Source organism: Antrostomus carolinensis, unplaced genomic scaffold, assembly GCF_000700745.2.
Source record: "Antrostomus carolinensis isolate BGI_N321 unplaced genomic scaffold, ASM70074v2 scaffold4144, whole genome shotgun sequence".
NCBI lineage: Eukaryota > Metazoa > Chordata > Aves > Caprimulgiformes > Caprimulgidae > Antrostomus > Antrostomus carolinensis.
In genome coordinates this window covers 40,948-54,787 of record NW_010312672.1, presented here as the reverse complement: position 1 = coordinate 54,787, position 13,840 = coordinate 40,948, and the positions used below count along the sequence as shown (strand labels likewise).

General features: G+C 41.3%; 1 protein-coding gene across 1 annotated transcript in view; it reads right to left on the bottom strand.

Moving 5' to 3' along the window:
* Nucleotides 1-13,840, bottom strand: part of CALCR (calcitonin receptor) — a 70,493-nt gene that overhangs the window by 18,021 nt on the left and 38,632 nt on the right. Inside the window, exon 7 of the mRNA XM_010167062.1 lies at nt 3,967-4,120. Within this exon, the coding sequence (XP_010165364.1) occupies nt 3,967-4,120 (154 nt within the window). The remainder of the gene's footprint in view (nt 1-3,966; nt 4,121-13,840) is intronic.

Here is a 13,840-nt window from a genome sequence, read left to right as displayed (position 1 = left end):
CTTCAGCTTGCTTGTATGTTGTGTCTCTCTCCAATAGGCTAGAAACCTGGAACTGGGGCGTCTGCACTGTAATACTGACCCCAGTCTGTACACCCTTGTACATCCTTGCCAGTGGGGAGAGGACCTACTGCCTTGTCTGTCCTGTGCAGAGAGCTTTGTGGACACCTTTAGTGTTACTGCTGCCTATTCCCTACGAACCACGGATGTTTCTTCTGAGCTTTGGATATTCTATACTTATAAATAAAAATGTGTGAAAATGTCATGCTGATACCGTGATTAGTCACAGAGGGAAGACATGGCTCCTTGTTTCTTCAGATATTAGTGATTTCATAAACATTTTTAGAAGAGACAGAGAATCCTTAGCCAAATTCTTGGGAAGCCTTACCTCAGAGCACAGGCCAGACAAGGTAGGAGTGAGAATAAGGTAAAAAAATATGTACACAGGACACTCTGCTGTCTCCAGGTATCTTTAAGCAACAGCTACTTACTCTACTGCCAAAACCAGTTCCTACTGCAGTTTACCTTGGGAGCACAATGCAGCTGTGAGAGAATAAAATAGATTGCCTTCTCCTTTATATATTGTTAGAAAATGATTACTTGGCCTCTGGCTGCAGAATGCCTTTTTTTGGGTGACGACACATTGTAGAAGAACAAAAAGCTCAGAACAGAAAGAAAGGAGCTACCAACCTCAGGATGACCTTATGGGATTGACAGCTTGAGAAAAGCCTTTTGATTTGGAAATGGAGCACATTTGGGCCAGTTTTGTTGAAAAATAGATTGAAGCACAATTTTTAAAGGGCCTTTCTGTAATAGCAAAAAGTCTTCATTTGAAAGCTCTGGCCTGGAGTATTGCAAGTAGAACACTCCATATGATGCCAAGGGACCTTTTTCTTCTGCTAAATGCATTAGCCTAGAATATTTGGCTCAACAAACTCCCAAGCAAATGGAAAGTTTTCATTACAAGGCAAGAGGCTCATGACTGCCTACAGCTCAAATTTCCAGCTGCAGGCTGGTCCATAGGACTAGATGTTGCTCTTCCCTTGCAAATGGCCAAAAGGCAAAGAGGCAATGAGAAGTGAAGCACCAAGAAAGCCTGTTGGGTTTTGGTGGCACAAGATGTACCACACCAGGGGGTCTCACCTACCCATAGTGAGCAGTGACCAACATAGAAAAGGTCTCACCCCAGCAATCCCAGGAAAAGGTATAATGTATCCCTTTAGGTCATGTCAGGTCCTCTATGGCACAAACTGGCAATTATGCTAATTGTATTTCCAGTTGAATTTGGAAGGCAATCTGTTTCAGCACTGCCCAAATAAATGATTCTCTTTTCATGTTTATGTGGATGGAGCTGCCTAAAACAGTCAGACAAGAGTGAACTGTAGCAGGATGCATATATTTGATACTGTTTTATTTCCCTGCATAAAGGTGATTTCCTGACCCAGTGAAACAACAAATGAAAAACATTTCCAGCAGCAGTTCCCAGAGCAGGGGTCACCTGAAGGCATCCACCTTGAAATACATCTGTCCATGTCAGATTCCATTCAAATGGAATTCCATTTCAAATCTTTTGCAGAAGTGTTTTCTATTTGCTCAAATTTTAATTTTTCTTATAAAGCTATTTACAACTGTCATTAGTGATTTTTCCAAATAAAATAATCTAGATCTTCTTGCACAGGGATTAGGTATAACAATGAATAATGAATATATTCATTTTGTGCTGTATGTTTACCTTGATCCTTTGAATTGTAATTCAGAGCACAACCTGCTCTGGTTGCTCTGCATTGCCCTTTGGAGAAATGTATCTCTCTCCACTGATTAACACAGCTGGATATTTAAAGTTAGACTGTGTGACTACTGCTTCTGCAATCAGTGGAATTACACTGATTTATGCAAACTTAAGGGGTGGCCAGATAGTCGTAATTAGATCATTTTGCTGTTAATGACTTCTACCTTGGTTAGGAGATGCTAATGATTTTTTTATTTTTTTTCGGTATTCATCTAGTTTCATTAAAAAGGCTTCAGACTACGCAGTCAAAGTGTTGTGTCCATTTTTACTAACCTTTTCCTTCTCAAGATATCATTACCCCATTACCACAGCCACCATCCTATTTATTTTCTGGGCAGAGCTGCAGATACTAATGAGTATCTTATCAGATAACTTTACTGAATTACTGACCATAATGTTAGGGATGTTCTCAGCAATATTACAGCTAGCTCATAAGCTTTCACTGCAGGCTAGCTGCCCCAGTTACATTAAATTGCACCATCTAAATTGAACATCACCCGAAAAAAATATGTTTATGACCACTTTCGTCCTGCATAATTGGATATGGAATGACAAAAATAGTGTCATTGGGAAGGCTTATGCTGCAAGACATGCAAATGGCAAGGAAATGTTTAAAATTACTCTTCACATAGGGCTGTCATTTCAAAAGCAGAGCCGTATCAGACCTCATATATTCAAATATTCTGAATTATTAAAATTTTGTGATAGCACAATTGCTTGCTTCAACAGGGCTCAGCTATTTGGACTGACAGTCTAGAAAACTTGACTTGATTTAGGGTTCTTCAGGAAGGTTGTATTCATTTAAGAGCTGATGATGTTCCATATACTTTTAAATCCAAGAGCATGACAGGTCCCTGTCTTCTTAGAAAAGACGCAATTTTCATAAGAAAAAAGAGTGCATGATGGCATTCTCATAAAAGAAAAAAGATGAGTTCTTATATGCCTGGAAACTGGTACTACAATCCATATAAACTAGAAAATCATACTAATTTTCTAGGTATCTGATGTAGGTATCCAGAGAGCACTAAGTTTTATACCATAAGAGGAAAATAAATTACCAGGCTCTTAAATAAAAATTTAAACAGGGGAAGAACAAATTCCAACTTTGATGTTACTGCCTATTTAGGACCATGATACTGGATGCCTAACTGCTGGCTGAAGTCAGTTTTAAAATGCTTCAGAACATTCAGAACTGGGTCATTTTTCACCCATCTAATTAATTCCTAATTTTTTTCTGTTTAAACAGTAGGGTTATTTTTTATTTTCCTGGTTTAAATGAAATGATGTTGAACAAGAATAATATCTCTGAAGAGGATGGAAAATATAAATTCTATCTGCTTCAGACTGGGATTGCAAGAGATGAATGCAAGTGAACATCCCTAAGTGCAGAAAAGGTCCATCATTTGCTGCTCAGCTGCACCAGTGGTTTCAAAATACAGGAACTGGCTCACCAGTAACTGGAATGAGGTCAGAGATCCATGGTTCACAAACTGTGAAAAAGCCCTGGATAATGATTTCCTGTCAACACTGATTACAATAGTGATTTAAATGTGAAAGAGAATGCACTCCACTGTAACATATTGGTTATATTTATCTCAGGCCTGAGAGCAGAGCAATTATCTACTCCTGTGTAGGTAAAATTGTATCTACTCCTGTGTAGGTAAAATTGTGTCTACTCCTTTAAAACATCTGCCAAAATATATCTGATACTGGATTCAGTTCCAGAGAAATTCTGGTTCCTTTTTCTACATTTTGTGTTTTTTCACTTTGGAAAACATAGAAACAGATTTTCCTCATTTTTATTCCAGAATAATTATACTTTATAGGTACCATCACAGATTAATATTTTTGCATATAAAGTGTCAAAAATAGACAAGTTTTGTTCAGATGAGAGATGAGCTTAGATAGAAATCTATTTCTCTCCCAAAGCTTTGCTTAAAAAAACTTAAGCACTTCGTTCGGCAAATCCCAAGATGCAGCAAATAATGGATACTGACTCCTACTGCTTTTTCTAAGTGTCTAGGCCCATCGAAATAAATACACTCAAATTTAGGACCCAATAACTCAATCATAAGATATGATCTAGTGGTATAAACATAACAATTCAGGTGTATACATGCTAGAAGAATTCAAACATCTGAAAGAACTGGCCATCTTGCTATGACTTATAACATACATACCCCAGCCCAAAAGGTAATACCAGTGCAAACGCTGCTCTTCCGCAAACACTGCCACCACAATCAACGTGTGAAGATAAATGCCTTCGCAGAGCATCCAGAAGTAGTTGCAGCCCAACATGTACTGGTGAAAGAATTGCAGCACTTTGCAGCTTACCTGTTAGACAAATGAGAAAATGCTACACACTTGACCAGCATTTTGCATTTAAGCAGGCAAAGACAAATGTTACTGCTAGGCTATAAGAAAGCAAAGGGGAACAAAAATCCCCAGCTCTTGCTAGGTTTGTTCAGCACCTATCAGTGACAGGGATTTTAAACTTTTATAAATGAGATGAATGGAGAAAACAGCTCTCACAAAATAGAAAAAAAAATGTATGGTAACAGCACTCCAAAAAGTACCATATAACAAAAAAATCTCCTTCAAAATCTGATGGTTTTTTAGAACTGAAACAAGCAACTTGCTTTAAATGCACAAGAAAGGCTGTGAAGAAAACTCAGAGCTCCAGTTTGGGTGAGTTCTTTTACTTTTGATCAAACTTTTCTAAGGTTTGTTCAGCTCTCCCATCTGAGATGGAGTCACTCACTTTTTAAACTGCACCCAGTTCTGAGCTTGGTTCTTCAGGAAGGGCAGGTGCTGTTGGCAGTGGAGATTTTTTGGTAGGGTACCAGGGATACTGGCTTCACTTCTTTGCAACAAAACTGCTTTACTTTATTTTGTATAAATAACAAAGTGACACATGGAGCTAAATGGAGTCAGTGATGTTGGAACATCTCCTGTCTGTGGTTCAGATACAGTTGCAGATACAGATCTTGACAAGAGACTGTGGCTTCAAGACACTAGGAAGTAGTGGGCAGATGGTGGAAGGAAGCGTGTCCTGTCCACTACCAGAGAGCCAGCTGGTGTGGGACAATGCTGCTCCTCTTCTAAGAGGATCTGACGTCCACCCATCTCCTCGGAGAGGGCAATGAGATTCTCCATACGAGCTTCTCAGGAGGGCCAAGAGGAGTGGGAAGGCACTGTTGCACCGGCAGAGACCCACTGCTCCTTGGGGTGCACCACGTGCTACTCAGAAATCTGAAGTCACAGCATTGATGACAAAGTGACAGCCATCATAGGTGGCCACAGGAGAATACTCCTTCCCCTTAACTTCTGCAGAAGTTTTCTAAGCTGACTAGCTGGGCAATAAGAGGTGTTTTTAGGATTCACTTGTCTCTTTAAGAAGACATATTGGCAGTTCAATAAGTTGAGGAATGCACATTCTGCATCCATCTAGGGGACTCAGACTGCCCCTCTGGACCAGAAAAGCTTGTTAGCAATCCAGTGCTACCCTTTTGGTGAAGAAGTTTTTCCTAATATCCAGTCTAAACCACCCCTGGTACAACTAGATGCCATTTCCTCTCGTTCTATTGCTTGTTACCTTGGAGAAGAGACTGACTCCCATCTCTCCATAACATCCTTCCATGTAGTTTGTAGTCCTTACAAAGTATGCTGAAAAAGGGTTGTACAGTAGTTTGAAAAGGTTTAAAAAAAAAAAAAAAAAAGGAGTAAGAAGGAAGAAGTATTTGCTCTTTTTTCCGTTTGGCAAATTTGTTCACTAAGGTTCTTAAATAATCCTTGGACTGTTTTTCACAGGTCTGGGTCAATATGTTTCTTGTCTTGTTCCCACGCCTGTGCTCGATGCAGCCTCCCAGCTGACGGATGGCCTTTTGCCATTCTCCCCTTATCGATCACTCATTCCTGGAAGGGCCGCCTTGGCTGACAGGCGCTTCCCAAAGGCTGCACACACATTCAGGTGGCACGCTCCTTGACACCAGCCAGCTACCCTGGCCTCTAAAATGTCAGCATGCTTTCTTGAGCCATCACAGCAGTTTTACAGACAGGTTTGATAAAATCCGCCATGTCCCAGGTTTGGGCTGGACCAGCCCCATGATTCCCTCTGGGGATCTCGGAGGAGCTGCAGGTCAGGGGGTTGACCCGAGAGCTGGAGAGGTTGTTTCCCCGATGGCTCCAGTGGGAGCAAGGTGGGATGCCTGCACATTGCACACAGGCTGGTCTTGCTCCCACCAGCGCCAAAGTCGCTCCAGCTTTCCATCCAGGCACAGGGGCTCTAGGAATGCTCTTATGCTGCAGCCCGGCAGCTGGAGAGGAACAGAGCATGGCCAGTGAGTTCCACAACTAAATCCATGGTACATCCTCAAATTTGTCCTTTTAACTTTATTTTTTAGATATAGATATATCTTTAACTGTACTAACTTTATTTTTATAAATGTATACATATATATATGTATGTATGTATGTACCATTGGCAAAGCATGAAGGATTTATGTGATGAGTACTTCGACCCATATCACATTAATTTGAGAATGAGTCTGAAAAAGCATAAACAATTTAAGCACAACAATGCACTGCATTGAGATGAATTATGTTAAATTAATATTAATCAAAATACAGTAAAAATCAGTCTTTGTTTTGTATGAGCTAACAAATACAGCACTTTTCATCTGTGGTTAAGTGATGTGGTGGAATTATTTTCCTGCAATAAAAAGTGAGTGCTTTTCTTAGGTCAGTGCAGGTAAAAGAGAAGAACCTTTTACTGATGAGAACTGCATTAATGCACAGTACAAAAATCCCATGACAAATGTAACCAAGATCTCAGTGTACATCAATCTTAACTGGGAAAACTGCATAACTAGTAAGTTTTATAAAGTGTTTACTCTTATAGAAACAAGTAAAATAAAACTGCAAGATGATACAGAAGTAAATCTACCACTTCCATGCTTGATAACTGACTGACTGTTAGCTTCAAGATAAAAAACAGATCTGGGGGTTTTGTCTTCTGCTGAAATCAAATAAGTTTTATTGCAAGTTCTTTTGAGGCAGATGCTCTGTCTTTGTTGTGTCTTGTACAATATGCAGCACAGTCAAATCCGTGACTCAAAGGATTATCACAGCATCTTCACACTATGAAGGAGATTAAATTGTCATGAGCTCTCAGTCTACAGGCATGCAGGTGACTGAAGCTAGTGAGTTTTAATTCCTGATCAGGGCAAGCTGAGAGGAAATCGCTGGCCTTTTCTAGTGCAGCCCCATAACTCCACTGCTCATGTTGGTGTGCCTGTTCCTTAAACAAAGGAGTAAACAAATATTCCTGTTTTTGAGAGCCTGGAGACAGACATCATTGCACTGCACAGGTTGCTGGCTATGTAGCAAGGGAAAGCATGATAAAATTACCAGGAAAGCCCACAAATCCAGATAACCACCTAAGAAAGCAGCTCCTTTGTGTCTCTGGGAGGATGGCCAAGAAGGAACCCTTTTTTTGTCAGAATACAGCCTAGCAAGAAACTCCATCTGTGAGCAAGGAGGCTGCCTCTTGCTACTTGTTCTCACTGCACTGATGAATTTGAAAAGCTGAGGAAATTTATTTACAGATCTGTAGTAGAGCACCTGAGAAAAAGATCTCCTTTATTGTTAATTTTCCTTCCTCATGAAAGCAACAAGCAATGGCCTTAACTTCTGGGTAACTGCTCAGGGGCAAAAGGGGCCAATAGGAATACAGTCAGACATATTCCCCTCTCCTGCAAATCTTGCTAAGAGTCATGTAACTCTTGTGAACACCTCAGCTGCAATGTGTAACAAAAGCACTGCGAAAAGATGCTGGAACTATTTAACAGAGAAGAAATAAAATCATTTATTCTTCTTTTACAAGAACTGGTGCCTATGATATTTTGCAGGATATACTGGCATATTATAAATACTGTTAATGCTCCAGTCCTGTCAAAGGAGTCCCAAAGGTCCATCTGCCTGTGCAGGACACTGCAATTGTGCAGGCATGCCACTCTCCTCCATTAATCCAGCAGCCCCTAAAATTGTGCAGGCATGCCACTCTCCTCTGTTAATCCAGCAGCCCCTAATCATGTATTCTTCTCATTTCTTTGTTAAGGGTCTCCTTGGTTATTGGTTAATAGCTTACAGACAGAGAACATTAATTACCATCACTACCCATTAAGGTAAATCAAACCAAAACACCCAGACTACATAAAACCCAGAATATGATCTTCAACAAGAATAACAAAATGTAATGTGAAATAAACTGCGAATTGGTTTTGAGCAGGTAATTTTTCCTAGTAATTGAGTCAGAATAAAAGGACTAACTCAGTTTCGGCTCGGGAAAGGGAAGTTGTGCAGATTCCTGAGTGTTCTCATTCCCATGATGCTTTCCTGTGTGAAGGGACTCAGGTTGCCAAGTTAGGAGCTCTATGTTTTACACTAGTCCTTGCCAGCTCTGGAGACCCTGCCCTATGGAAACCAAGGGCAGGACAGCCTGCTGGTGTGCATGACCTGTTTAACCTCACTGAGGATCACTTAGTGTGGCTCCTCTTCACCTCTGTGAGTTTTTCCGCACAGCGGCAGTAAAGGGCTCTCCTCATGGAGAGTTTGTGCTGCTTGCCACAAAGGCCACACATAATTTATTCAAATTCAAGTTGAAGGTAAAAAAATGTATTTTCAGATAGAATCACAGAATTGCCTAGATTGGAAAAGATCTTTAAGATCATCGAGTCCAAACATTAACCTAACTCTAACAACTCCTCGACTAAACCATGTCCCTAAACACTATGTCTACATGACTCTTAAATCCCTCCAGGGATGAAGACTCCACCACTGCCCTGGGCAACCCCTTCCAATGCCTGAGAACCCTTTCAGTAAAGAAATTCTTCCTCAGATCCAATCTAAACTTCCCTTGGCGTAACTTGAGGCTATTTTCTCTTGTCCTATCACTTGTTATTTGGTTGAACAGACCAACCCCCACCTCTCTACACTGTCCTTTCAGGTAATGGGGTCAGACATTCAGGTAGTGTCAGTCAGACATTCTTAACTTAGCATTTTAAAGAAGTAGCTTGAAGTTTAATTACTGATCTGCCTTAAACATTTGTTTGTTTCTTTGGGTTTTTTCTGGCTATTAGAACACTATTCTATGATAATATTCTTAAACCCGTATGTTACATAAACAAGCAATAAAAGGACTTTCCGAAGCAAGGCAGTGCTAAGTATTGTAGCTGTATATCACTAGTTATCAGGACATCATACCATTATACAACATATCTGCTATGAGTCATTCATTAAATAGTGTTCCAGTCAGAAACCTGGCACACAGGGCCCCAGGCTAAGATTAATGTTTTAATATATTTCAAAACCATTTACAGAACAAAATGTACACAGTTGTTCAGAAGGATCTTAGTTTTTGTGTTACAAGAAGGCAAAATATGAAATCAAATGACAGGGGATATTTTTAAAACAGCATCTGTGTCCATGTCTACACTATAGTGAAGCAGCCAGCCCAGAATTAAGCATTCTGGACAGGAATTAATATGACTACATCTGCACAGCCTTGAGTCCCGACCACACTGGTGATTGCTCTCCTGGGGTTGCTTAGAACTCTGCCGGGCTCTGCGCCCAGGCTGAGCTCCCGTGGGGTTCCCGTGGTGCATCCAGCAATGCCAGCATCCGGTGGCCACTGGTTCCTTAACAGCAGGGTGCACCGTGGTGAGTGTCACACAGGGTGCCAGGCAAAGCAAAACGCAGCCTCATCATCCCTGATGAGCTGGTTTTCTGAGCTGGGGTTGCTGGAGGGAGGCAGTTTTTCAGGAAGGCATTGTAAGCGTGAACCTGACTGATGGAAGAGGGCAGAGAGGCCATCAGAAAGAGGCACTGAGCTGCAGTCAGGTACACAAACAATTCAACCTGCTTTTAATTTGCACTGGGAACAAGTCAGAGTGCTCGCAAGGTCTGCTGCCATCTTCTTCCAGTGGTGGGAGGTAATCCCCAATGAAAAGGGGTAAGAGCTTCAGTTACTCCAGGCACCTCTCCTCCACCATCACACCTGAGCAAGAGTCACCAGGCACAGGAGGACGGGGCATGGCAGAGGTTACTCAAACATAGAATCATAGAATTATAGAATCACAGAACAGTTTGGGTTGGAAGGGACCTTTAAAGCTCATCTAGCCCAACACCTCTGCAGTGAGCAGGGACATCTTCATGCGGTGCCTTGGCTGATTTTGCAGCCGTACCTGAGTTCTGGGCATGTTGTACTTATGCTTACATTTAAGGCTTAAGGTCTAGACCTGCAAAGGCGTTTCCTAGGGACTAGGCACACATACAGTTTTGATAACATGGATATAACCACTCCATGATTCAGGTAAATACTCCAGGGATTTGCTCATAATACGACTGAAATTTGTGAGACTAAATATAGACATCTAAACTGTCTCTGCTGTAGTCAAAAGATAGTAAGTCAATGCAAGTGATGGAGATTGCAGCAAAAATTACATCATTCTAAATTGGATATCTAAAATAAGTCAGATGGATTGTGCTCTGAATGTGCCTTTGTCTATCTTTAGCTATAAAAGGTGCATGGGGTGACTAGTTCAGATGTACATATCTACAATACAGGTGTCCAAACATAAGACATACCTGACCTTAAATGCCTATGGGTGTTTTAACTCCCTAGATGCACTCAGACTCTCCTCCAGTGCCTTTCCTGGGATGACCCACTGCCAGATGGAGCCCCCAACCCTTTGTAGGATGCTGGGGAGAGAGGACACCAGGAAATTCAGAAAACAGTCAGTTGGGTGCAGGCAAACATAAGCTATTCAGAGGTGAAATGGTAAGGAAAGCCGTTCAATCATCCAAATAACTGACCTATTATTGGCTGATAGCTCATTTTGCCAACTAAAGCCAAAGGCCATGTACACAACTAGCCCAAGCCTCTTGCCTTTTTTCTTCTGCTCAAAGTCATTACTGTTTCTTCTCCCATACTCTTACCCCAGGTGCTTGGCTGTCACCTGTAAAGACAGTTTGATGCTCTTTCATTTACTACTTTTCTGTTTCAAGCTACTTCTGTTTGGTCTTAAACACCTTCAAGAGGAGTAGAGTGACAGGGTCATGACTGAAAACGGGCAATAACACAGGTCTGCAGAGCAGTCACTGAAGGCCAATGAAATAGCACGGATGGCATTCATCTCACCTAACCTGGCTGTCTGACTTCACAGTATAGATGCATAAACCGAAGCAGTCCATGGAGAATGAGCACTCTGCATTTAATTCACCTGACCTGTTTTAACCACCTGCATTAGAGTGAGGAGAATGGTCTCCTGGACTCAGACATGACTGCCTACACTGGCAGCACTGCCATTTAATCAGACAAATCCCCGTGAGGAAAATAGCTGTAGCAGTATGGTATCAGGGAGAATATAATGTTTCAGAAACATTATGGTACTGTCCTTCCTATTATTTTCCTTTTGGAAATGTCCACCTTTCGAAGGATTTTGAAAAATCTACTTTCTGGACAATTCACACTCAAATTTCTTACATTTTAGGCAGATCCTTTTAAAGACACATGCTAAGGAAAACTTGGAGGGGAACCTCAAGGTTAATTTGAATTATCTTGAATTAGTAGTTGCTTCTACAACAACCAAGTTTCTAAACATAATTGCTTTATATTCCCTGAGAAATATCAAAACCAAAGCCACTTAAATGTGCTGTTCATATAGGAGGCTTCGTGTGGAAAGCACAAGCAGGAGTTCATTACAGGATGCCATGTCCATATAGCATAGCTCAGAATCCAGTAAAAAGGCAAATGTTAGCATTTGCACTTGTTGATTTGACATTTAAGAAGAAGTCGCTACTTGACATTTTTCCATGCCTGCATTTTTAGGAGCTAATGATGTACCATTTATTCACCTTTCAGTCTCTCAGATGCATAGAAGACAGTGTAATTGATAGAAATTTATGGTCATCCAGGTCCCACCCCACATTTTTAGGTCATCTTCAATTTCTAGTTACAAACTTCTTCTATCTCTTGATGAAAACCAAAGGGAAAAATGATAAAAGGCCTCAGGAAAGCACGGAGAATTGAATTAATGTGAGAACTCAGTCAAACACAACTCTACACCAGGAAAGACTAACAGCCTTTCAGGGACTGCTACAGCTCAGTTCTGAGGGTAAAATAAGTACAGCTTTCTTGAGCAGCAGTTCTGAAGGCATGTTGTGAATTTTAGCAAATCTGGAGTGGATTCACTCATTTTGCACATCCAGACAGCATGTGCTTTCCTATGACAAACTTGTATAAAAACTCCAGTGGCTGCAAACGGCCACTGTGGCCAAAGGAAAATTGCAGTCAATGACAGCAAGGTGGGGGATGCTGAGAATTTGCTGATTTTGAAAACAGCTGTCCTGGGAGTGCTCACTTCTCACTGCCACAACGACAGAGCTTTGGGGTCCAGAGATGGTGCAGGTGCATAATGGTTAGGCAGAATGACAGGTTAAATCAGACTTTCCACAGAGACATTTAAATCTGCATTTTGGCCTGTGTGCTGGATATTCAACCTCCATCCTTGCTGTGGCTGAGAGTGCAGTTCTTTCTCACCTGAGCAGAACAGATGCAGCCTAAAAACCTGGGAACAAGCCCCAGGACCTGATGCCTTCAAGCTTTAGGACAAGAATGCATTTTGCAGAATCACATTTCTGGAGGAAACAGCGCTCTGCCTCCTAGTAAGAGACTGCATGTAGGGATCACACTGCCTAAATACCATCCATAGGATCTGATAGACCCTTGGTTATTTTGACATGAAATACTTTGGGACTGGGTTACATACAAGCTATCATCCCTCCCTTCATGATACTGCAACAGTTTTGAGAAACCGGAACTTACTAATAGATACTGCTTTAAAAGAAAAACAAGTAACTGAAATCTAGACAGAATAATTTCTGAGGAAAGTAAATTGAGGAACTCTGTCCCAAAGTAAATACTTATTCATAGACACTTAAATCTCTTTATTCCCCTCTTGATGGCAGCTGTTAATTTGATGGTGACTTCCCATTGAGAAAGTAGTAATAACATTGTTGGGAAAACTGAGATCTTCCTCAGAGATGGTGACTGACTGACTTCTTTGCAGCCCAGATTCGGTTGTGCTGCATAAACCACAAATACTCTTCACAGAAGTGTCATTTATGAATGCTGTGAACATCCTTTAATCATCCATACTTCATATTCTGGGCATGACACGCCACATCAGATCAGTGAATCTGACACCACTAGGATTACATGGTGCTTTGTTTCCTCCATTACTCTGAGAGTTTTGAGAATATAAACAAGAATATAAAGACCTTGGGAAAAATGATGGGAATTACTGCTTTGTTTCATGCCATTTAGACCCTAACAGAACTATCTGAAAATAAGTACACATGTTATTCTAGCCTGAAAATGTGTGAGATTTCTTTGAATATTTTCTGTATCTGAATTCACAACGTCCCTTAGTCTGCATTAATCTCATTGAACCTTGTGGGAGGGAGAAGACTCATCTTTCCTAAGATGCTGATTTACATCTGAATTACGGCAGTGCCAGCCAGTGCAATCCAGTGATTTCAATGAGGGTAAAACTTGTGCAGCACAGTCCTGTCACTGCCCGTGAGCTTACTGCTGGCAGAAACCTTATTTCCAAATGATTCACCAACATAAAACAAATCCTCTTGAAGGTGAATATGTTCCTGAACCAAAGTCATGGTCATTCCCTGCCTCCAAGGAAGGTCACACTGCCCTTTGCGCACAGGCACAGGACACTGCCAGTGATCCTGCACCGGCTCTGCCTAGATGCTGGAGCTGGAGAGCAGGAGATCTAATCCCTGTCCCTGTGCATCCTGCACAGTATTGCTCCATTTTCATTGTCCCTGTGGCTTAGCAATGCTGGACAGGACGGGTAAAGGGGAGTCTAGACAGCAAATGCTGTTAGGAAGCAAATAATTACACCCTGAGAAGTGCAATTCTGCTGATACTAGAGAAATTTAATGGCAGCAGGAGGGATGTTCTCTCCATGTGTCAGT